Here is a 25,588-nt window from a genome sequence, read left to right as displayed (position 1 = left end):
CATAACCGAACATTGAACATACACAACATACTCTTCATAGCTGTCTGGACAAGCCGAGTGATCTTAGATTTTAACAGGACCGTCATCTCTACAGCACATCTGGATTTAGGAATTGTCTCCCATTCTTCTTTCAGGGAGAGTTAATGCTCATGCAAATTGCAAGGGGAGCTCCTGGGCCCACTGCTCTATAGGCCAATCCCCAGATACTCTATAGGATTGAGGTCCGGGCTCTGACTGGGCCATTACAGGATACATCTCTTCCTTATTTTCAGCCATTCCTTGGTTGATTTGGTTGTGTGCTTTGGATCATTGTCATGTTGAAAGATGAAATTATTTAACTTGACTTTAATTACAGAGGGCAGCAGATTTTTCCCAAAATATCTGCGTATCTGGAGCTAGTTTCCCCTCTATCCTTACTGGAGCCCCTGACCCCACTGAAGAGAAACATATAGTATGATGTTGCTTTGTGTTCTTTGGGTGATGGGCTGTTTTGCCTCTGCTGCAAACATATCTTTCAAAACTAAGACCAAAGAAATGTGTCTTGGTTTCATCAGACCATGAGACATTTTTCCACAAGTCTTGCCATCCTACCCCACTGCCCAGAATTGTAGAGAACATGTAAAATGTTTGTTTTATGCATCTACCATGCAGTCCTGTTTGCTGTTGGCCTCTTAGCAGCTTCCTGTGAGCGCCCTCCAAATATGATCATCTATATTGGAGGGACAGTCTGATCTAGGGAAGGTCCTGGTGGTGCAACAATTCCCCCCATGTCTTGATTATAGACTTCGCTGTGTTCCAGGATATATTTAAAGTGTTTAAATGGTAATGGCTTTCTCTGCTGACAGACGACACGCAAAACAAGGAGGCTTCTGTAAAATCCTGGTTTTCATTGGTCAAATTAGAATCACTTCAATTAATATATATATATATATATATATATATATATATATATATATATATATATATATACAGTATATATGTATATATACACTCAACATACACACACACACACACACACACATATATATATATATATATTAAAGAGAACACAGAATGGCACATAATGTTTCAGGTAACTTTTGATGAAACTATACAGAAGACATATGCAAACCAGTGAGCACAGAGAATTATGCTGCAGGCTGCAATTTTGACAAAATAAATTAAATCCAGTCAAGTTCTGTGGTTCGATCTTCTTAGGCTTCAAGGCAATAATGACTAATACATTTGAAAGTTTGTGTAGACTTTGGATATTCACTTTATAAAACAAATGCACCTTAAAACAACAGATAACTGTTTGTTTTTTGCTTGTCTTTTTTAACATTGTTGGTTGTTCACCTTATGGTCATCTCTGACTGGAGTTCATAGTGTATCCCCATTTTTATGTACCACTACATCACTGGGTACAGGGACAAAGCAAAGGGAAATGGACACGTCTGCTGGGAGAGGAGGTGTGAGGTCTATCAGCTCCTCTGGATAACCTGGATTGGTTTTTTTTTGATGGTGGACTACATTTTAGTACCCAGCTGTAGCTAAACCAAACTTTTGCAACTGCCATTGTGAACAAGCAGAGACACATACACACATCCCAATGAATGTTTTTTAGCAGGTGCTGGAATAGGCCTATTATAGTAGCTTACAAGAAACAATGAAAGAGGAAAATGCTGCACGCTGTTTCCAATGCTCCCACATAATTATGATACCCGATAGCTAATGAACACCTTGGGTTAAAATGTTGTAAAATAGTACATTTAAATAGTTAAATAAGTATGTGGGAAAATTAGAAGTCTTGCGAGTGCCCTTGTGCCCATGAGCAAAGCTTACTGTACACTGGTCTGATGAGAATGGGCTGCAGTGTGCATTGCTGCGCTCAGGGTGTTGTTTGTCTTCTTTTGCCTATTCTGTTTGATTCGGGCTGGTATGACTCCTTAGCTGATTATGTTGAGTCTCGCCTGTAATAACGTTACTTTAATTAGGCGACTAATTTGCCTACATATCAACTTTATCCTATTTCAGAGGAAGGAAATCTGATTGGCTACGAGATACTCGCTCCTCTGGTGATTGGCTGCTGCTTGTTTCCGGGGCTCTGTACACTGACGTTTCTCGGTCTGCCCCGAGACAGACTGGGGAGAATGGCTGCCAGTGGAGGTTAGCAAATCTTCATTGTTTTTGTGTACTAATCAAACTTAAATAATGAATTTTAAAGTTATCATTTGTGTAGTTTTATGTACACGAAAACTAGTCTTACAGCCTGACCAAAGGAAAGAGTCGTGACGAGTTGTGTTATTGCTAAAAGGGGTCAAGCTCTATACGACTCCTCAAAAGTGTTGGTTTTTCGTTAGCCTGGCTATGCAGCTAACGTTAGCTGTCTGGCTAACTTTCGGCAGGTTAGCAAGCTAGCACCCACAGCTGATTGTGTAAACACTTGTTTATGACAAGAGACAAATGTTTGATAAGTTATAGTTACGGTTATTGTTATCAACAATAATTGGGTAACGTAGACATTGAGCTAAATGCTGTTAAGTTTCTCTATGAAACTTGAGCCATAAAAACTAAGCTTTTCATCGTCCTTTCATATATTCTCATTGTGCTGTAATGTTATGTCAAAGAGAGCTTGCTAATATTAGCTTGGTGGTTAGCTTTCAGCTAACAGCTAAACCTGCAAGTCAACTAGCTAACGTAAACGCTAACACTATCCAGATCTGTTTCGGCTGTCCGGGGCTGTTTTTTGTGGCAAACAAGCATTCTGACGAATCTGTATGTAACTTACGAATAGCTACCTAGTATGCTTTAAGTTTACTTGCCATCTAATTAGCTACCCAGTCTGCTACTTCGGGCACTTTTCAATGATTGTTAGCTAGCTAGCTACCACCTGGCGAGACGTTAGCCAAGTTTTTTTATTCACTCACCGCGAGTCTTTGTTCTGTCAACTAGTTAGCACTCCACAGCACGAGATATCTACTGGAGAAAATGTCAATCATACCCTTAGCAGTTGTGAATATCATGCTATATAGTGACATTACAGGTGGAGTAAAGCTGGTATCGTATTTGTATAACTTGTGATAGCACATGTGATATGAAACGTGTCTTCTCCGCTATGACTAGGGGACACCACTCAATTTACGAGTTTATAGGCCCATATGTTACTCCTGTGGTGTATGGCAGTCCAACCAATCGATGTGAACACGAACAACTTAGTTAGAAACCAGAAAAAGAAAACTCAAATTTGTGATATTGTCAGTTAAAAGGCTTGGAGCTATTACACAGAACATGAATGGGTCATGCATATTGTGAGCCCATATATACTTTGAATTTTTACACTCAAATAAGCTTAATTTTTGTATTAGCTAGTCCTAGACCAGAGATATACATTTATCTTTAGAAAATGCTCCTGCGTGCTGTCCCAGTAACCTTTGAAATATTCACTTACAATTAAATTGGCTCCAGATTTGTTACCTGATTGGATCCCAAGCATGCATGTTAATTCTCTGGATTCTGGTTTTGGGATGGAGTTGTGCTGTGCATGTTTACAAATATTGTTTGGACTCCTACGCCATATGAATAACAAATAGGAATTCTTAAATTGAGTCATGTTCTCATGTCCTCTCTTCATTCCTGTATTGATATTTAGTGTGATGTCTAGGCCATCTCTGAAGGTGCTATGCTGATCTTTTCTTTCTCTTTCCTCTCTGCATATTTGTTTCAGAGGTAGGGAAGCTGTTACAAGTACAAAATGGGACACCTCCAAGCACCAACTACAACGGGGTAGATGCTGTTCATGCCTGTAACATCCTTCAGCAGCTCAAAGCCTTGTATGATGAAGCACAGCTCACAGACATTGTTGTAGAAGTGGACCATGGCAAGACTTTCTCCTGTCACCGAAATGTCCTTGCTGCAATCAGCCCATATTTTAGGTAGGAAACGCTTGATGTTGCAGATGTGTTTGTGAGAGAATGCCTATTTTACTTGAAGGGGATATGATAGCCCCTTCTTTATACTGGCTAGTATTGGCTAAATTGAGTATGAAAATTAGATGTTTTTTAGGTACTGACTGAATCACATCAATACTGTAATCATTTGGCCTTCCTAACTTCAGACATTTTTGAAAATGACTTGACTTTTGAAGAACAAGTAAAGAGGTTGGATACGCCCTGCTACTTACAATTTAGAAACATATCAAATAGAATACATTTTATGCTCCACAGATGTAGAGAAGGTCAACCATGTTTTTGTTTAATCTCAAACAGACTACTGCAACTGTGTCTATTCAAAAGTCACTTTCACGTCTCCAGCTTGTTCAGAATACAGCAGCTAGGATTTTAACTGGTGGCAAACACAGAGACAGTATATAGCCAATTTTAGAATCACTCCAGTTGGAATTGATTTTAAGACTTTACTGATCATGTTTAAAGCATGGCTAGCTTGGGCATCCAGCTATATTGTGGACATTTTATCCCTATGAAGTGGAGCACGGCCTGAGATCCTCAGGCAGGGCCCTTCTGACTGTTAACATGGTCTAGGCTCAAGACTAAGGCCTGTTCCCAAATGGTTCCCTGCCCACTACCACTTCACCAAGTGTCACTCCAGTTGAAGTCACACTCACAGCTGTAAAGGCCCGTCCTTACTAAGGGGTAGGGCATAAATTAACTGGTAACAGCATCCACAGGAAGCAGCCGTCACCAGGGCTACCGATGGACGCTTTGTTCGTCCAGCTGTTGCTATCAGTTGCTTAGTCTTGTTGACTGTCCCTTCAGAGAACCTATGGTTAAAAAATTTGATGTGTGCTTTTAGACTGATTTGTGTATGTTTGGGCAGAAGTTATCACTTAAAGGCCATACTCGTTTAGACAGTTCTAACTTGAAAGTTATAATTAAAATTAATAAGTGATTTTGTTTTTAAAGTCACTTTGTTTAGTGTGAGAAAAGGCTACATAGCCTGGTTACCTATGTGCAAAAATACTACAAAATCACAGTCGCCAAGGAACTTACCTTTGCAAGATGTTTCCTCCATGCCTCTTTGGCGTTGCACTTCTGTTGTCGGAGGGGTAGCGGCGTATGGCAAGTCGGTGTTGATGCAGAGTTGCTGGTGGAGGTTTCTATAGTCGACTTCCCCTCCCCACAAATTGATTTGGGATGCTCTTCCAATGGCGAATACTTAGGTCAGCTATAGGATTAATCCTTTCTTAAAACTCCCTTTTAGAGACTTGCTTTTAAGTAATATTTTTAATTTTGCCCACTTTTTAATCTTGTGTTGTATTTTTGAGTTTTTATTATACTTATTTACTTAACCAGCCATCGCTAAGTGGATTTCTCAGAGGATCTGGTTATGTCTTTGAAGTATTGAAAGTTGGCACTGAACATATTTGCATTTTTCAGTTTCTCATCACTATAGTAATTAATTTTAGTGTATATACTGTATGTATACATACACAGCTTTCAATACTTAAGACATAGATCATCTGAGAAATGTAGTTGACAAGTACTCCTGAGATTGTCAGCGATCTGCTAATGTATTCATTTTTGCTACTAACCTGCTTCAGACAATGGTGCTAATTATATTAGATTTCATTAAACTTAAATGATAGCAAAAGGGTATTATATAAACATAATGCATCCAACGCAGACATATTAAGCAGAAATGTATGAATGAAAAAGTTGCAAATAACGTATGTTTTCCAGCATTGACAGCAGAAGTAGTAGCTGAACCTACTGAGACATAAGACACTGTGAGAGTTGAGCATTATGAAAATGTGGAAATAATACAATTATAAATATGTAAAAACAATATACGTATATGCAAATATGTTGATAGTCAATACAAAACATAAATGCTAGCCCATAAAATATAAATTGGTTAAAATGCTTTCATTCATACAACGTATCATAAAAATGCCATTTCCTATTGATATAGCATTCAAGGCATCACTTCCATTATTCAGTACCCGGAAATATCAAAGCTTTACTTGGTTCTACTAACAATCAGCAACTCGGCTCCGGGCTGAATGAATAAATAATATGCAAATAATTGTTTACAAACAGTTGTCCAATGTAAGCACATTTAGATCAGAATGTAATTGTTGCATAAAAACTGATACCATGTTCTTATTGTATGTGTGTCTCCCCACTCCTACCACCAGGTCCATGTTCACCAGTGGCCTTACAGAGAGCAGCCAGCGTGAGGTCAGAATTGTTGGGGTGGAATCCGAATCCATGCACCTCGTCCTAGACTATGCCTACACGTCCAGGGTCACACTTTCTGAGTCCAATGTCCAGGCCCTGTTCACTGCAGCCAGCATCTTCCAGATTCCTGCCCTGCAAGACCAGTGTGCCCAGTTCATGATCAGCCGGCTCGACCCCCAGAACTGCATCGGGGTCTATATGTTTGCTGATGCCTATGGTCATCAGGAGTTGAGGGAACGCTCACAAGACTACATCCGCAAAAAGGTTGGTTGAACTATAAGCATAGCATTGGGTTCTAAACAGCTTATTGCATTGTCTTGTGATATTATGATTGCTCTCTACTACATATATCCACCTTTTTGGAAGACATTGTTTTATTCTGCTCTTATAACAATGTGTTGCTGAGTATTGTTTGTGACCAATGTCTTTTGTTGCTAAAAACTGAAACTTTTCTTGTGTTTTTGTGGTAGTTCTTGTGTGTGTCACGGGAGCAGGAGTTCCTCCAGATGACCAAGGAGCAGCTAGTCAGCATTTTGAACAATGATGACCTGAACGTGGAGAAGGAAGAGCACGTCTACGAGAGCATTGTCCGCTGGTTGGAGCATGATCGGCTAAGCCGTGAGGCCCACCTAGCTGAGGTTTTTTCCCAGTGCATCCGTCTGCCCTTACTGGACGAGGCCTTCCTCAATAGGATACCTGCCTCCTTCGCTTGTGCCCTCTCCCTGTCCAAGGACCCCGCTGAGACCAAAGCCCGCCTCAACGGCACCAATGGTTGCCCCCAGCGCCTGGGTATGACTGCCTCTGAGATGGTCATCTGCTTTGATGCCGCTCACAAACACTCAGGGAAGAAGCAGACGGTGCCTTGCCTGGACACAGCCACCGGCAGGGTGTTCAAGCTGTGTAAACCGCCCAACGACCTCCGAGAGGTGGGTATCCTGGTATCCTCAGAGAACGACATCTACATCGCTGGAGGCTACCGGCCTAGCAACAGTGAAGTGTCCATAGACCATCGGGCAGAGAGTGACTTCTGGCAATACGAGCATGCAGGCAACCGGTGGCTTCCACGGGCACCTCTGCTGAGGGCCAGGATTGGTTGCAGGCTGATACACTGCTGTGGGAAGCTTTATGCACTGGGGGGCCGTGTATATGAGGGTGATGGGCGAAACGCATTAAAGTCAGTAGAGTGCTATGATGCCAGGGACAACTGCTGGACAGCAGTCAGTCCCATGCCAGTGGCCATGGAGTTTCACAGTGCTGTGGAGTACAGAGACCGCATCTATGTCCTCCAAGGTGAGTTTAGGCTAGGAAAGTGCTACTATGCAATCTCTAAAATGGACTGAAGATGATTGTGATAATGTAATCATTTCTTCATTACTTGAAAATAATCACTAACTGAAAATATATGGTTGGATGTTAATATGACAAATATATCTGTTAGAAAGTATATGATTAGACAGTTGATTGTAACTCCATATTACATCCTCTTGTTTTCCACAGGTGAATATTTCTTCTGCTTTGACCCCCGTAAGGACTACTGGGGTCACCTGGCCCCGATGAGTGTCCCTCGGAGCCAGGGTCTGGCTGCCTTATATAAGAACTGCATCTACTACATTGCCGGCATCTGCAGGAACCACCAGCGCACCTTCACTGTGGAGGTCTATGACATTGAGCAGAACACCTGGAGCCGCAAGAGAGACCTGCCCTTTGACCAAGCCACAAGCCCCTATATCAAAGCCATGCTACTGCAGGGCAAGCTACACCTGTTTGTACGAGCCACACAGGTCATGGTGGAGGAGCATGTGTTCCGCACCAGCCGCAAGAACTCCCTTTACCAGTACGATGATGAGGCAGACGTATGGACCAAAGTCTATGAGACACCTGACCGCCTCTGGGATTTGGGCCGCCATTTTGAATGTGTGGTGGCCAAACTTTACCCTCAATGTCTACAGAAAGTGCTTTGAGGTAGCTAGTTAGAAACATTTTGTGAATCCAATCTTGGAGGCAGAGGGAGTTGTGTGGTCCTGCCTGCCTTGTGCCTGGTGCTACCTTGGGTTTGCACCACAAGGACCATTATCGGTTAAGTCTTAAGTCGTTCAAACTTCGGTTTAACATGATCAAATTGGGGGTGCTTTTAAAGATTGCAGTATTTTTTTTTTCCAGACAGCACCAACTACCCACACTGATGCTTGTTTAACAGAACCGTACAATGAATCATAAGTGCAATTATCATATTTTTTGCTTGTTGTTGAGCCATGTTGTTCCATTTTTATTTTAGATACATATATAGGTAAGGATTTTTACAAGTGATAAGCATGCGAATGAGGGTTTTGGTAAGATGAAAGTGCCCTCCGGATATATGGATGCTACGTGTCAGCATAAAGTGAAAATTTATATATATAAATAACTATATATACTATATATTCATACGGGTAAGATGAGCACTGTAGCTCATTAGTAGGTTGCTAGCTCTGATTGAGGAAGGTTGTGTGTTTTTGTTTTCTTTTTTGTTGAATACTATGCTCAAGTCTCTCCGCAGTTTTTGTGGACAACTTTTAATTTGAAGTGTGCTCGTGATTTAGATTACCTTAGTATTTTTGAAGCTTGAAGCATGTATGATTTTTTTTTATGACACCCTCTCTTCCCTCACAAAAGTGTCAGTGTGTCAAACAATACACTATGTGTGGCTTTCGAGCTATGTATTTTTTTTTTTTTTTTTTTTTTTTTTAAGTTTGAGCTTTGTTTGAGATCCAGTTGCATGGGGGCTCATAGCCTCCATCTCCTGAGTTGGCATCCATTTTGTGTCACATGCCAAGACAACTTCAGTGAAAAGTTAGAATATTCACTCTCCACATTGGAGAAATGAGGACGGAGTCAAATGTGTGGCAAAGTTAAGTGGGAAGTTCAGACCAACTAACAGGTTTACCGCAGTAGCAACTGCAGGGACATCTGATTAGGAGTAAAGGGACATGTTTCAGGCCTTTGCATTGATTTAGCAAACCTTTGAAAAGCTTGGTTCAGCATTGGGCTCTGTTGAGGCTGCCTGTTTTTTGACACCTGATCATAATCTTCCTTTGAAAAAAAGGGTTGAAAGAGCCTTCCTCTTAAATGCCAAAAAGCATTTGAGCTCTTGCTTTAGTTGATGTGGACATTGAAAAGAAGTTTCTGGTAGCAATAACTCATGGAACTGTGATAAGGCTATATTAGGTTATATTACCTTAGTGAAAGTGCATTAATTGTTTTGTTTTGGGTGCTCGTCTCTGCTAGTTAATCACGTAGGTCCTAAATAATGGTTGTGTGGCTGTCATATGGGTGTAGGCTTGAGAAGTGATGCGTAATTTAGTGCAGATCACTTAGGATGTCATTGTGCCTGTGGCTAGAAATTGGGCATCAGAATCAAGTACTGTGTTTGTCCTGATGAAGAAGAATATCTCAAAAGTCTTACTGAGCATTGCACTGAATCACTCTCCACTTCAATTGTCCTTAACTGCAAACTTTACGAAGCACCCTCCTGGAAAAAAAACAAACTATAAACAAATGAGGGTGGCCCAGCTTGTGTGCTAATTCATCTAACAGCCATGAATCCATCTTTACACACCGTCACATGGAGGACATAAACTGTCGGTGCTGCTTTTTTTTTTTTTTGACAATCTTGTATAGAAGTAATACCACCATTGAGTGACGTTCCCTGTCGAACTGTGACATTTTCAATGCCGTCAGTTTCCTCATGCAGGTTCCTGTGTCATCTTTGCACTACATAATGCCCTTGTATTTTATCCCAAGAAAGAGCGCCCCTCCATTTAAAAGAAAAAAAAAACAGGTTTCAACAACCATATAGCAATCATAATTCTGTCCTCAACATTTTTTTTATATGGAGAGTAATATGAGAAGAGTCGCATTCAGTAAAGAGTTGTGGATATAATAAACTTCTCCAAGAGAAGATCTACAGATGACTGACTTTAAGCTGACTTTCAATTGACCTGGCTAGGACGATGCCCTCAAACAGAAGAAGGGTGGGAGGTTCACCCATATGCCTACAAATGGCCATCTGGGAACCAGGAACGGACAACTCTCAGGATTTCTATTGATACACCGTACTGTATTTAAATGTTTTTGTTATACGTGTAATATACTGTACTATAGGTTTGCTGTACTTGCACAGTTTTTTAAACGTATTTTTGTTTCTTTTATAACTTGAAAAATAGATGTGATTTCTTTTTGTTGTTTTCAATGGCCGTTTTTTTTTTCTTTATCTAATTACTTATTTAGTTATGGTAGAGTAATCCTCCTCTGTTGAGAAAAAAATGATTACCTGCACATGAGTGTTTCATTTTGATTCTTTCTTTCCTCTGTAGTAGTATTGCTTTATTGTAACATCTCATTGAAACTAAGCATTACAGTTAAGTACATTTGTTACATCAAGTTTCAAACACCAGTCATTTAATACAACAAGCTAAGAATCAGTCAGTGTGCTTTTTGTGTACATGAGTTAATGGCCTTGGGCTGCAATACCGAGCTCATTTCTGGTCACCGATATGCATTGCTTATGGGTGCTATACCATTGAGTTCTTCCTGCATTTTTGTTCACTATTACTTTGCTGGTTTGTCTGTTTTGGGGTTTGGGGTTATAGTGGTGGTTGAGCTCAACTGTGAAATTCACATTGCACATAATTTGAAAATAAAACTTATTAAAAGTGACATATGTTCTTCTAATTTCTTTTACAAAGTTGCGCGAGAAGTGGCGTCAAGACCTACACAGTTATGGTTGTATAAGTGATATCGCGTTGTTTGCACTGTTAGTGTTACAATAAAGTTGAATTGCACTGAATTGAATATCAAAATGTTTGTTTACACGCACTTCCCAGTCAGGACCCCTTAAAATTGTACAAAGTGCCACTTAGTATATCACTGCAATGCAGAGGGCAGTACAGAACACCCATTATACTATTATACTATTATACTAGGGTGCGAAAGCCAAGAGGAGGCCAGACATCAGTGGCCCGACTTGCGCTGTCAACCTACTCTTGTTTTTCTCACATAATTTGATAGACTTGACGGTCGTTCTTTGTTCATGCATAGGATGAACCCGAGCAAGCTATAGGCCAAACTCATATAACGCTAGGATCTTATAACTGTGTCAAACAATGGTAGCACTGCTGAGCGCAGCGTGACCTATGGGATGAACATCTTGGAGACTAAACATTTGCAACCCACTGGTCCTGTGACTATAAGTGGAAACTAGGTGGAAATCATTGAAACCCCCCCAGGCCGTCGATGTGCCACGTGACCACACGGCAAATACATCCGCAGCAGGCAAAACCTTTTGTGTCAAACTTGGAGGAAACTGGTCGCAGAGGTGGTGTCTGAAAGGTAAAGTGTAACTGGATTTAAGCTGTTAGTGTGTAGCCTATCCGTGTCTACTGTACTCAAAGGTAAAGCGCAACGCCGCATTGTGTCACAGATATTGACTTGTCCACGTGTGAAATATTTTCTCCCGTCCGGGGCCATTAAGACTGTGGGATAGAGGAGTAAACTTATGAACAACCTTTTCAGTTTATCAACAGTCAGCTTTCAGTGAAGGATTTTTTATGGTGTTGCGATGTCTTTTGTCCTGAGAAAGTTTCCGCTCTAACTTCTTTACCTGCGTTAGTTAAGCCAGTTTCGGTAGCAGTGGGTGGTTACTTGTAACATTTTCGGTGCTCATGTGACGCTCCTCCAAAGCTAGAGAGTTTGCAGCCTGACGCTTTTCTTATGCTAATAGCCTACCGGTATGTGTGTAGCTCTGCCTCAAGCCTGACTGCTTTCCTGTCTTATGCTACTTGACCCTTCGCTGTTACAATGTATTTATGCTAAACATGTTTACTGAAAATAGCACCACCCAAAATAGTCACACAGTGTAGGCTACCACATACCTCACTTCACTGGTGACAAACCTTTTAATTACATCTTCATTACACAATGTTGTACATTCAAAACCTCATTGGATCAGATGCATTAACCTGCTAACTTCCTGGCTTGGTGATTTTTCCTGTCTGACAGTGCAAAACCTTCCAAGCACTATGCTCTTGCCATTTTGAACATGCTGAGTGCAAATTGTATTGTGTGATGGGCTGGGAGGAATGAATGGCTTCAGTCCAACAGGAGACTGCCATATTTATTATGCACCTGCTCCATTCTCTTCTCAGTTTTCCCAGAATACAATAGATCTTCATGGTTTGATAATATAATCTCAGATGCCCTCTCCACTCTCTGAACAGGAACATGCCCCCTGGACCAGAAGTTGAGTCGTGCCTCACGCCCCTGGATGGGGGTTGGGGCTGGATGGTGGTGGTAGGGGCCTTCATTTCCATTGGCTTCTCCTACGCGATGCCCAAAGCCCTCACTGTTTTCTTCAATGAGATCCAGGAGGAGTTCCTCATCAGCTACAGTGATATAGCATGGGTCACGTCCATCATGCTAGCGGCCATGTATGCAGGCGGTGAGTTGATACAGCATGACGTGTTTGTCACATTGGCCCATACACAATGTAGGCCTATTCAATGCACAAGTTGTTCAGCTGATAATGGGTAATGTTTGTTAACTTACCTACCACGTTTATGGATTGCCTGTTCTTCATTTGTAATTACATAGTTTATTCAACTCAGTTGAACCCAAAAGTACCCAAAACATGTCCTTTTCAACACAGTAACACTGGCACTGCATCTGATTTTCCAATTATCCATTGCCTGAAACTTGAGTATGTTGTGGTATTAGATGTGTTATTTTAACTAGTGTGAGCTAGTTTGCAAGTAGAATGTTCAAGTACTCTGATGCCGCATTATATTGGATTTACCTGAAATAGGAACTGCCGATTATGAAAAAATGTTCATGTCAACCTCCTAGTGGTAATAGCAAGTAGGATATGTCAAAACAAGTGGTAAATATAGCAGGGAATCCACTGATCTCAGCAGTCCAAGTTAATACAAATCAAAATTATCAGTCATATTCACACTAATATTAATAATCAATCCTACTTAAAGTCCATACGTGTAACTCAATATATCATTCTCAAATTATTTTTGATAGCATAGTGTAATGGCCGTAGAAAAATGAGACTATCACAGTGTAAATTGGTTAATTCTATGGTACTCTCTAGTGTTTCTGTTTGTCTCCAGGTACGATGTGGTGCAAAATGTGCAGGATTGATTTATGGTACAAAGATAGAAACTCAACCAGAACAGAAAGAGGACTCCCTTTGAATTGCTCTGCTAGTTCGTACGAAAACAAACACACAGACAAGTCCAGATGCTGTCCGGTCCCACAGCGCCTAGCTAGCTGTGCAGCATCATCTGTTGCTGTAGTTGACGTTACTACAGTCCTGGAATAATCAGGAGAACCACATCATTCATCTTCTTGACAATACACTGGTGAATGATGTGGTTATCCTACTATATTGCCACGCTGTGGTAGGTTAGCTGATTGATTGATTGATTGAATTTATTGTGGCTGTCTTTCAGTATCATAGTAGCCTGTTAGCCAAAATGTTTCATTAGCATTGCCCAAACTTAATACATTCCGTATGTGTCAGGCAAAACCGCTTTGCTAGCTCAATCTAGTTGTAACTAAAATATTTGCCAGCAACAAAATTTTTTTGTCACGCATAAATTAGCCACTGCAGTTACAAACACACACTGTGGTATGAACACTGGGTGAGCGAGCGTCACTCAATGTGAGGTAAGAGAGCACCATTTTGTTAGGATCAGGCAACTAAAGAAGTGGCGAAAGTGAGCAATGTCTGCTGCAGTTTGTTTATGGTTGATTTTAAATTGTGAATACAAATAATTTATAAACCGGAATTATCCTTTAAGCATCTTGTCGTGTCTGTATTCTGTGCAAAGAAAAAGACAGTTGTTTTGCAGCCTCATTCAGACTGAAAACCCACATAATAAATAAATTGAGTTAACATGAGTCAAAGAGGAGTGGCTACATCCATTGAAAGTAGTGTTAGGCTGCCTAATGAAAGGAATGCTGTTTGCATGTGCTTCCTCACCCGCCTTGAATTTAGCTATCCACACACATACTCTGGGTCATTATGAGCTATTACGTACTTCTGTGTCTTTTTTTTCTAGGTCTATATGGATATTAATGATTTCATTTAAAGGCCATTATTATTATTCAGGAGTTTATTTGAATGTGACTGGTGAATCTGTAAAAAAAACAACAACAAAAAATGGTTGACTTGACCTAATCCACATTTCAGGTTCAAATTGTTAATTTATTTTTTTCTAAATCCAGCCTGTGAGTTTTTAAATTTCACCCAGTGAAAATTCACCCTGTCTGCCCTTACGTTAACATTTGTATATTCAGGTGCCACACACCTTGATTGGGACGTGGTGTGATAAATTGCTACAAGAAGCATTCCCCGTCACAACAGGCAAAAGCAATAGTCAGAGAAATCAGAACTGACTTTCCTTGATGGGTGTTTGGTCTCATTTCACCTGAGCCTGATTTTAGTTAATGGTGTTTTTGAGAGACCTTGGAAGACTCATTAGATGACACAAAAATATGACAACACCGAGATCCAGTGGAGGCCTTAAGTGAATTCATCAGTGGCTGCCTGCAAGGTTACAGGACAACAGGGTGCCTGACTCACCTGCAATCAACTCAGAGAGGCCTAACTGGTGAAATATTCCCCTCCACCGTGGCTCAGGCACAGGGCTTTATCATATTGTCCTTGGCAAGGCTTCAGCAATGTCACCCAGTGGAGGAGAGAGACAGGGGGAATATATCAGAGGAAGGTTCAGCACATTGGGGTCTGGCACCGGGTCCCCATGGGAGAGACATGACAGCCTTTTCAGAGAACCTCTGACTCAAGGAGTCTGAGTGATAAAGTTATAATGGAAGTGGAAATGGCGCTAGTGTGTGGGATGCCGCCCTATTGTGACACAGTCACAGGGAGGGAGATGATCTATTTCTGACCCCCGCAGGCACCTCTTTAACTGTATAAACACTAGGGTGGATATCTTTTATGTGCATGTTTCATGTAGATACAGTGGTTCAGGGCACTTCTTAGGTGACATACTTTACAGTTCAGCATGAGTAAAAAGAAAAAGAAGTAGAAAGAAAGAAAGAAGATAATTCTTAGCAGTTTACTGTGATTCTGCTTTCAGAAGCACCTGTGTATTTAGATGAAACAGCATGTCTTATATAAAGGCATTGTCATTCCACCCACAAAACCAATGCACCAATGAGTTTTTCCACTGTAAATGTCAGTAACATTGGCTTGCTTCCTACTCGCAAAAGAGGCACAATCTACGAGAGTCCACATCTGTCATAAAACATGAAGGGATTCACATGCCTTCGGTCACACATAATCAATTTTAGACAACGGTCTTGCCCACATGCTATTAGTTCTTTTTTCCTAAAATGTACTGAGAAATTAATCATCAGCCGTGGTAAACATGCTCTTGAAAATAGCAGGTGTTTGCCAAATATGTAATCCTCTTAGTATATACTAGGCTGTTTTTCAATTATCACTGTCCACGCAAAGGTCCTTCCCACCACTGCCTTGAACAGCTGCAGCTTGTTAAGACTTCAGTAATCATGGCAGCCTACATATTAGTTTTATTGATGCTCTCCCTGTTTTTCCTCTATGAATTAAAGCAGAATGATTTTCTAATTTAAATGATTGGACTTAATAGCAAGGAGAAGAAAGAAGTTTGCATTATGGTGCACTGCAGAAGGACTGTGTTGCTGCAATGTCACTCTCGAAGGCGGGGTTATGAATGAAGGGAAGAGAATGACAGCATATAAAGGGCTGTTTAATTGCTGATTGATCACTGAGTGTAGTGTTTTACATTATCAGGGGAGAGTATAATGAGTCACTGACTTGCTTTGCAAAGGAGGTAAGAGTGGGGAAGTGTTCAACACCCGCTGTGACGTCCTTTTGCCCTTGGTCGAGGCCTAGAGTGAGTACTGGCCTTGTTGTGTACACTTCTCCAAAACCACGTGATCACGAGGAGCAGGTAAGGTAAGGTTGAGATGTGACATTTTATTATTCTGATTATTCTCTCCTCTTTGCAGGGCCTGTGAGCAGTTTGCTGGTCAATCGTTTTGGAAGCCGGCCGGTGGCCATAGTTGGTGGACTGCTGTGCGGGGGCGCTATGGTAATTGCGTCTTTTGGAAGTTCCATCATTCACCTCTACATTTGCATTGGTGTCATCGGAGGTACCTACACATTTTTTATATTTGATTCTTATCTTGTGATATATCCTGCTTCCTGAAATGCTTTAGCTCGGTTGTTATTTTTCTAGAAGAACATTGTTACTGCTCACATGCATACCTTGGGGGATCCAAAGTAAGGCTCCGCTCTGTAAACACCGTGTTTTCCGAGAAATCACAGCCCAAAACACAGACCACTGCGATCTCTACTACAGAGTAACCACGTATTTGCAATGAAGTCAATGAAGGAGCCAATCTCCTGATATGGATCCAAGACTTGTTTACTCTCCTGCTCACATCACCATCCAGCCCTGATTAAGCCCCCGTGGGGTTGGTGGTCCACATCCTTTCAGGCTCTAAAGGTTGCCAGGTCTGGTTCCCCCTGCCTGGGCTACTGCGCTGTCAGTCTGGGCCCAGGGCTTCTTCCCCGGCTCCTGGGGTGCAGTTAGAGCACCAAGGGGACCAGGACCAGGACAGTAATTAAGACAGAGCTATCCCTGATCCCAGAGAGCATGGTCTTCCGTGGCCCTCTGTACTCTCCCGTAGGCTCCCATCAAGCTCCTCACATGGGGGCTCCCTGCCACCCTGTGAGGCTCATTACCCTACTGTGAAGGATTAATAGGCCCAGCGAGTAGCTAGGCCATGTGTGCCGCCTGGGGGGCTGTGTGCCCTGCTCTGCTCCCCTGTGCCCTGGCACACTGACACATAGGCATCGGGCAGTTTCACCTAGTACCATGGACACATATACGCACACACACACTCACACACACATGCAGACAACCATCCAATTGAAAGACATCCTAAACACTGACTGTGTTTGGCTTTCAATCAATAACTAAGGACTTAGCCTTGTAAATACTGCTCCCAGAACTCAAATTGAATTGATTGTCTGCCTTTGCTCTCCCTCTGCACCTTATTTAGGAGCCAGTAACAAGCGTAAATATTGCAAGACTCATTTTCAATCAGTTTTACTCAGGTTCCTTCTTTTGATAGGCCTGGGAATCTGAGTATATTTATATATATATATATATATATATATATATATATATATATATATATATATATATATATATATATATATATTGTTTATTTAATTATCAAAACAAGAAACCAGAGTAAAATTGTGAAATGTCAGCATAAATAAATAAATTAATTGTCAAATAAATAATTTGATTTATTAATAGTGAATTAAATGTTTATTATTTAATTATTTATCTAATCATTTACTTCTTTCAGTGTTGCAAGGTGTGGTGTGTAAATATATCTGTCAACTTCATCTATCAAAGTTAGATGGCTGGATGATTGATTAAATTTTACAGAAACACTCACTGGTTGCAGTCTCAATCCATCGATTTTGTGAACTAGATTGCCATTGACAGTGCATGGACAGATGTAACCATCATGCTGTAGGAGGGATGAGCTAATGGCTAACTGTATATTGATGACTTCCAGTAGTTGCCCTGAGTTATTTAGGGAAGTAGCTAGCTTGATACAAGATGCTATTTCACAAATGTTCAAGCCACAGAGCACGTAATGCTCAATTGATTCAGCGACAATGTCCAGGATGTCCAGGGGCGTCAGGGCAGGTAGTGTTACTGTTGCAGCTCCTATCTTGCAGCTTCATTCACTACAGAAGTTCATCTAGCTTTGCAAGTACCGCATCAGTGTCATCATCAGAGAGCCGGTGCAATTGCAGGTACTTCAGAGAAGCCTTCAACTTGCTTCCATTTTGTCTGCTAATGTAAACATATCTCCTACTTGGCTATATGTGAAATCATGCAAAATCTTGAAGTGAACATTTCCCCTGGGTGCCATCATTATGAAGTAGACATGAACAACCAGTTCAACTTCAACCACCAATCAAAAGTCAGAGCCGGTTAGAACCGGTTGTTGACAGAATATTTATTTCATTGCACTCACCACATCTTGTGACACTGAAAGAAAAAATGAATTAATGCATGAATAGATAAATACATATTATATATGCAATTGCCTGTTTATTTATATATTGAATTATATATTTAACAATACATATATATTTATGATAACATTTCGCTATTTATTTATTTTGTCCTGAATATTCCTCCATACATTCTGATCAAGAATGTCTCTCATAAACACACCATGAGATGTGCATTTTCATTGCTTGACTTTTCCTGACCAACACACAACCTTTGGAGTCATAATTCTATGTAATTGTTATATAAATGTTTGGTTAAAATCAAGGTTGCTGACAGAATTTCCACTGTTAATAATTTCCTTGTAACTGCCAAAACACAGGCAGTTACAACAATCAGTAAGGAACCGATTGCATTCATGTTCTTGGTAGTACATCCCTCAGAAAGGATCATTGATAACTAAAAGGTTTGTAAATGTTTGTAAAATTGGGTTGACTGCACTTTCTAAGGAGTGAACTACCAATAATATGAATGTGATGATACTTCACTGATTGTTGCAATGATGAATAATTGTTATCAGTGTCAATGTGAATAGAAGTTTTGATGTTGATGTTTGATGCTATGGCTCTTATAATATGTAAATTATCAGCCAATAAGTGTTCCTAATCGTGGGATTCAACATCTTTTTCCTGTGAATAATCTTTTGCTTTGGTATTTTTAGCCAGAGTATATTTCAGTAACAATTATCTTCAATGAGGATGAAGACAATTGTTGCTGAAATATACTCTCCCTCTCCTAGAAATATGTAACAGGGAAATCTTTACTTTTTGGGGTTCATCTTAAATAGATGTATTCCAAAAAATCCTGAGCTTTTTTGACTCAAACTTCCCTAAACATGTCTCAGAAAATTCAGTAGGGGATAGTGAGCCAGAGAACATTAAATAGACATTGGATGGAGGGAATACAGCAGCTACCTGTAGCTCTTTATCTTAGGTGAACACTGATTTGGAAAATAAGGTGCTCATTTTCTGAATGAAATGTTATTAAATTAGATTTTTGGGTAGAGGACAAGTAAGTGAACAAATTACTCAGACTCTCTAATTTATTCCCACTTAAATGGAGAAATCATTTCTGAAATTATCCCAGCATTCTGTAATGACATTTTAGTTGGCAAATGTGAAATGAGATGGAACCTTAATGTGCACCAAGTAGCATCAGTCTTAATTTAATTGAGCAAGTACCACTGGGTAGTTCAGGAAGGTGTTGCCATGTGAGGCTGTGGAACGTGACTGTATTCTCTTATAATCTGTTTACCCACAGGTTGTGGGCTCTCCTTCAACCTCAACGCCTCTCTCACCATCATTAGCAAGTACTTCCTGGCCAAGCGTCCCTTAGCCAATGGAATTGCCATGGCGGGGAGTCCAGTCTTCCTGTGTTTCCTGGCCCCTCTCAGCCAGTACCTTCTTACCAATTTTGGTTGGAGGGGAAGTCTCCTCATCCTTGGGGGTATGTTGTTCAATTGCTGTGTTGCTGGGTCCCTGATGAGGCCTGCTGTTCTCTCTGCTAACCCATCCATGGGTGCACCACAGAAGGTGGTGGAGCAGGCAGATAACTACAACACCAAGCTAAAAGAAAGCTGTATGAAGAATGTTTACAAGTTATTGGACTTCTCCCTCCTCAAAGACAGAGGCTTCATTATTTACCTCATAGGGAATCTGTTGTTCTTCTTCGGTGCCTATGCCCCCATTACGTTTCTGGCAGCCTATGCTGTCAGTCAGGGTATAGAGGAGTACTCCGCCGCCTATCTGCTCTCCATCATGGGCTTTGTGGACATGTTTGCCCGGCCTGGCACTGGCCTGGTGGCCAGCACCAAGTGGATTAGGCCCAGGATCCAGTACTTCCTCAGCTGTGCCATGATTTTCACCGGTGTGACACACTTACTGTGCCCTCTGGGCAGTGGGTATGTCTTCCTGGCTATCTACGTGGCATTATTCGGTATTGGTTTTGGCATGGTGTTCGCCTTGATATTTGAATGTCTGATGGAGCTGATGGGACCCCAGCGCTTCTCCAGTGCTGTCGGACTGGTCACCATCATAGAGTGCTGTCCCATGCTGCTGGGACCACCCACTGCAGGTGAGAACTGTGTACACTGCACACACCACACAATATCGTTTTACAGATATTATACTCAGTCTCACTGTGTAGGCTTGACAGCTATCAGTAGACCACTCAACTGATAACAAATGCTTTTCCAGATTTATCTACCAATGATTTGTCAAGTCGGATAAGCCCACGCCAGCAGACCCTTGCACACACTGTCACACGTTAGGTGTGCAGATCTCTCTCTTTCTCTCTGTTTCTCTCTCTCTCTCTGTCTCTCTCTCTCGCTCTCTCGCTCTCTCTCTCTCTCTCACACAAACATGCACAAGTATTTACTCTCAGCTCACCTTAGGCTACCTTTCCACAAGTGTAGGGCCAAGCTTAAGTGAATACAGTTGGACACACACACACACACACTTGAGAAGGCCTCCACTGTTACAGCAGAGATAAAGAACCAGTTGTTTCACAAACCAAACAGCAAATGGAATTAGGAAGAGAAGTTGCTCTCTCTCTCTCTCTCTCTCTCTCTCTCTCTCTTTCTCTTTGTCTCTGTTGTCTCTTGATCTCTCTCTCTCCCTCTGTCTTGGTCACGGCCTGTGCACTATGTGGCAGTAGAGCTCAACTGCTTCCCAGGGTGTCATTATTGTAAGACATTCCCACAGAATTGGATTATCGTCGGTGAGTAGGGGCGGACCGGGATGCACGACCGGCCCAGAGAAAAGTAGTAATTGGTCATGGTTATTTACTGCTGTAAATAAGACGGCTGTGCTCTTTGCTCAGGCTTTCGTAGCACGTCCACTGGAGGATTTGGCCTCCACACAAATTATGGAACATTTTTTGAAGCTAAGAAGCTGTAAGGGTAATGAAGGTCTTTGCAAGACCCCCTAGTCTTGGTTACATATACAGTATACTGCAACAGTGCCACAGAATCCCAATTCCTGACATTGGTTTGCAAATGTAAGACTTACTAGAAAGTTGAAGAAAGAGTTATAAGCAAGAAACTTTGTACTTGTAGGTTGCGGCATTACAAACTGTCAAGGTTAAGGAAAAATCACAACAACACAATTTGAGCTTGGATAAAATTTCTTTAATTAATTGCAATTCATTTCATATTTAATCACATTTTAAAATGACATGAAAAGAAACACACCACATCACAGTGATGTTTTTAATTTTGTTTCATTTATGGACATGGAACGATTTGCTCATTCTTGGATTATAGTCTAATGCTGACTGGCACTTTGAACACCGGCATGTTTGGCTCTCAAGTGATACGTCAAACTTACTATTTGAATTTGCTTTCACAGAGGTTGTACATAACATTGGTATTGTCCGCAGAGCCGAAATTGTTTTAAATCTAAAGCTTCCATTGAGCAGTCCACCTTTCTTCTCCATATTTCCCTGGCCACACATCAGAAAACAGAGAGAATTATTGAAGGATAGATTAAGTGATATCCCCCTTTAATAGGTGTTTCCAGTAGAGAATTTATATACAATTTATTTGTGAAATGGGTCAAGGACTTGGCTCCCTTTTTATCATCTAGCACCCACCCAAGAAGCTTAATTAATAAATTATTAAGTAGAAGGAAAAGGATTTTTAACCTGATGACTTCTAGCCACAGCATTCTTTATCTGATGCTGCTTTAGATTGAAGTACTGGCCAGCTACCTTCATGGTCTAAAGAACTGTGTAATCAGAGGAGTATTGTTTTCCCTACATGTTTCCTTGCCATTTTCAGGCTCGCTACACTGTTGAAAGACCCACTCTAAAACAACACAATGTCATTCTTCTCTCGATTTAGTCCAAAACTTGGAGAAGCACAAGAAGATCTAACAACATTAACAATCTCTGAAATAGAGCCTTTGGGGAAAACAGTGCTTGAGCTACCGGTTGTCATCAGTTAAATAGATATAAATGTCAACTTTAAAGTTCAGGTAGAGAGGTTCGTTTCACTGTGTGCTACACAAATACACAGAAGAAGTAGGTGCACATGACTTAATCAACGGTGCATACCAACCCATTGGCAAACTTCTACTTTGCCTCCACCCTGGGTTTTAATGAGGTGAAAATTTATAGGCCCCCCGGTTTGTCTGGTGCAATCCTGTTCTGAGGCGCTCATTTAATGGGGTAAATAAGCGCCTCCCTGCACGCAGAACATTCTCCTCCAGAGGGCACAATCGTTACGTCTCCCCTTACTAGTCTGCTCGTTACTGCCCTCCCAAACCTCCGGGTCAATCCAATTAGGAGGAAGTGAGGTAATTGGGTGTAATTAGCCTTTTGCTTTGGGTGTTTAATGATGCTCAGTTCAAACTCCAGTCATTAAAGTCCTGTACCTGGGCCATAATTAAGTTGTGAATACATTAAAAAAGAGGTGACTTCGCCAGATGGACTTAATTACCGCTCAGCCAATCAAGGGCTGTCTTAATGAGGGTGATGGTCATTGGCGTACGCCCACCAGACGAATACTATCAATCAGATGATACAGCCTGTGTTGAGGTGTTTGAGACTGATCCAAATGCAGAGGGACCCTTCCTAGTCTAGTACATGTACACAAACACAGACAAACCATCATCATCATCATCATCATGAAGACTAGTTCATTAAAATCCAGCTTTAATTGCTTTTTACTTAATTGGTAATTACTTAGCCTAAGAAACTGCCCTTCAGTTTAGCAGCTTGTCTGAAATGTTTTGATATTATAGCATATCTAATACACTTTGATTGATTCAATAATGGCCATCTCAAAATAATTGAGTCAAAGATTTCTTGAAGGTTGGAAAATTAATTAAAGATTTGAAAAGTTTGATTACCCTGTCCAAAAACTTGACAGGGTAATCAAATCAAGTACATCGATCCACAAACCAGCCAAAGTGTGTTGATGATACACGATTGGCTAAATCATTTTTACAGTTCTCCTTTTTTGTTAGCAAATGTAATAAGACTTACTGAGAAAAAGAGAACAAATTGGGTCTCCCTTCACACCTGAATTCATAAGTGTGTTCGCTAATTTAGGCGACTTAAAGGACCATAAAGGGCACATATTGCTGCTCATAATGATTCAGATATTAGTACACGATTCACATGAATCAATAAGAACTAAAAGGGTATGAGGAGAGATTGTAATACAGCAAAATAGACAGACGGACAGACCTTCATACATGCCGTGTGAGACTGTGCTGAGAGATAGCGAGACTTGCCAATCGATCCATGTCTGGAAGCAAGGGGTTGGGGTGGGGTGGGGTTAAGACTCAGAAAAGCTAGAGGCTTAAATCTGATCTAAACCACATTTGTCACTTTTCTGCAGACTTGGGCTAGATATTTATGGCTCTGAGAATGGGCCTCTCTCCTGATTCGTTCTGGTAGCAGCCGTCCAAATTGCCTTCCCAGAGATGCAGGGAGAGCCAGGCAGGGTGTAATGGCTCTCTGTCATTTCCTACATGGCTCTTCTTGAATTGGCCCATACTCTCTCTCTCATACCCACAACCCAAATCGGAGTTTGAAAGGTGTGTCGTAACCTTTGCCCATTTCCTAACACATCTCACCTTACCTTGAGTGTAGACACAAAATATGTAGCTGTGTCCTGTGTGTCCTGCTCTTCACCTTGAAACTTGTATAGTGTTTGGATGAAGATATTATGCAGTGTGGCATATTGCAGTTAGCCTGTCTTCATATGCAACCGTTCCAAGTGTGTTTTGTCTACACAGGCAGAACTGAGGTGTAAAATTGACCCTATCAAGTTTGGAAATGTCATTTAATATCTTAATTTCTTGGTATAGAGAGTAGATACCTTTATTCACCGGTGTTGTATCGCCTAACCATCCCCCCTCCCGTCTCCACACAGGGGCTTTGGTGGACGTCTTTGGCCACTACAGATACCTTTTCATCATGTGTGGCACAGTGATTGTGGCCGGCGGCGTCTTTCTCTTTGTCATGAACATCTACAACAACCACATGCTGGAGAAGGAGAGGGCTGCAAAGGACACAGACCAGAACTGCACAACCAAAGACAACCAGGACCCGGAGAAGGCCGTAGAGGTGCAGCTGGAGGCGAGGCAGCAGCCCCCTGAGGCTGCGGCGGAACAGACTGAGCCTGAGGCCGGAGATGGGACTACAGCCCAGGGAGAGCAAATGAAAACAAGCGAGGATGACCCAAGGCCAGAGAACGCAGTAACAGCAAGCAAATCCTGATTTTTCTGTTTAGCAATTTTTGTGTGTTTTTTGCCTGCACTGTTCTACCTTGAATGATCTTGGCTGTCTTGTTTTTGCTGCGTTAACTGTTTGCTGTATTAACCCAGTGCAGCCATCCACAGACAATGCTGCAAAACATTTGAGAGTGAATGTTTGCAGTTTATCTTCTCCTACCTCTCACATGATCCCTAATACTGTTATTTGCTATTCAAATGTCAAAAAGTCTTGTGATGTCTATGACCTCAGGGGACAACTATGACACATTTTGTACTCATCAATGTTTACACTTTGATTATTGACAATGAGTTTCACACGTCAAAATATTTTACCAATTCAAAGAAAGTATTACAGACATAAACAGAACCTTTACCCACTCTTTAGTTACTGTTTCTTCTCTATAATTTGGATTATTCAAGTCTCTAATGAATATGCAGAGAACTGAACTCTGTAATGAACTTACTGAGAACTGAAGTGTAATGAACACACTGACTACTGAGCGTTCTGTAGTCCTCAGCAGATACTACTACTGCCATTTTGGAATTTCTTTTCAGTATTTATTGGATTTTAACTTTCATGCAGAAACACAAAATTGTGATATTTATTCTACTGTAATATAACAATCATTTTATTTTGACATGTAGCAGTGACGGTTACTGTTTGGGGGAGAATATATTTGCATGCACTATTGATCGATTTGAGTACAGTGTTTTGTGTGTGTGTGTGTGTGTGTGTGTGTGTGTGTGTGTGTGTGTGTTTGTGTGTGAGAGGGAGAGACAGAGAGTCACAGAATGAAGCAGTTTTTTTAATACTGTATTCCAAAGGATCAGAAGACCTGCATGCTGACAATGCACAAAAAAAAATCAACAATAAAAAAGAACCGTTCTTTAAAATTTCTTTTGTTATTCTTTGTTATTGAAGTGGCCAAATGACAAAAGCAATGCTTGATAGCTATGTCAACCTTTAAAGTCTCAATACATTGCTCAAAAAGAGTAGGCTATATCATGCACTATTGATTGACATTGAATTGTA

At 41.0% G+C, this 25,588-nt stretch overlaps 2 protein-coding genes across 2 annotated transcripts; both read left to right on the top strand.

Annotated features, from left to right (window-relative positions):
• Positions 1-2,129: 2,129 nt before the first annotated feature.
• Positions 2,130-10,922, top strand: kbtbd8 (kelch repeat and BTB (POZ) domain containing 8). The gene is made up of 5 exons (XM_071904439.2): positions 2,130-2,145; positions 3,704-3,911; positions 6,134-6,440; positions 6,647-7,466; positions 7,674-10,922. The coding sequence occupies exons 1-5, from the start codon at positions 2,130-2,132 to the stop codon at positions 8,135-8,137; spliced, it is 1,815 nt and encodes a 604-aa protein (XP_071760540.1). The 3' UTR covers positions 8,138-10,922.
• Positions 10,923-11,445: 523 nt separating this feature from the next.
• On the top strand, positions 11,446-24,748 carry LOC139915740 (monocarboxylate transporter 2-like). The gene is made up of 5 exons (XM_071904438.2): positions 11,446-11,543; positions 12,431-12,651; positions 16,236-16,379; positions 19,592-20,404; positions 24,213-24,748. The coding sequence occupies exons 2-5, from the start codon at positions 12,435-12,437 to the stop codon at positions 24,557-24,559; spliced, it is 1,521 nt and encodes a 506-aa protein (XP_071760539.1). The 5' UTR covers positions 11,446-11,543; positions 12,431-12,434; the 3' UTR covers positions 24,560-24,748.
• Positions 24,749-25,588: the final 840 nt, after the last annotated feature.

Source organism: Centroberyx gerrardi, chromosome 5, assembly GCF_048128805.1.
Source record: "Centroberyx gerrardi isolate f3 chromosome 5, fCenGer3.hap1.cur.20231027, whole genome shotgun sequence".
NCBI lineage: Eukaryota > Metazoa > Chordata > Actinopteri > Beryciformes > Berycidae > Centroberyx > Centroberyx gerrardi.
Note: the sequence above shows the minus strand (reverse complement) of the source record. Positions and strands in the feature narration are given on the sequence as shown.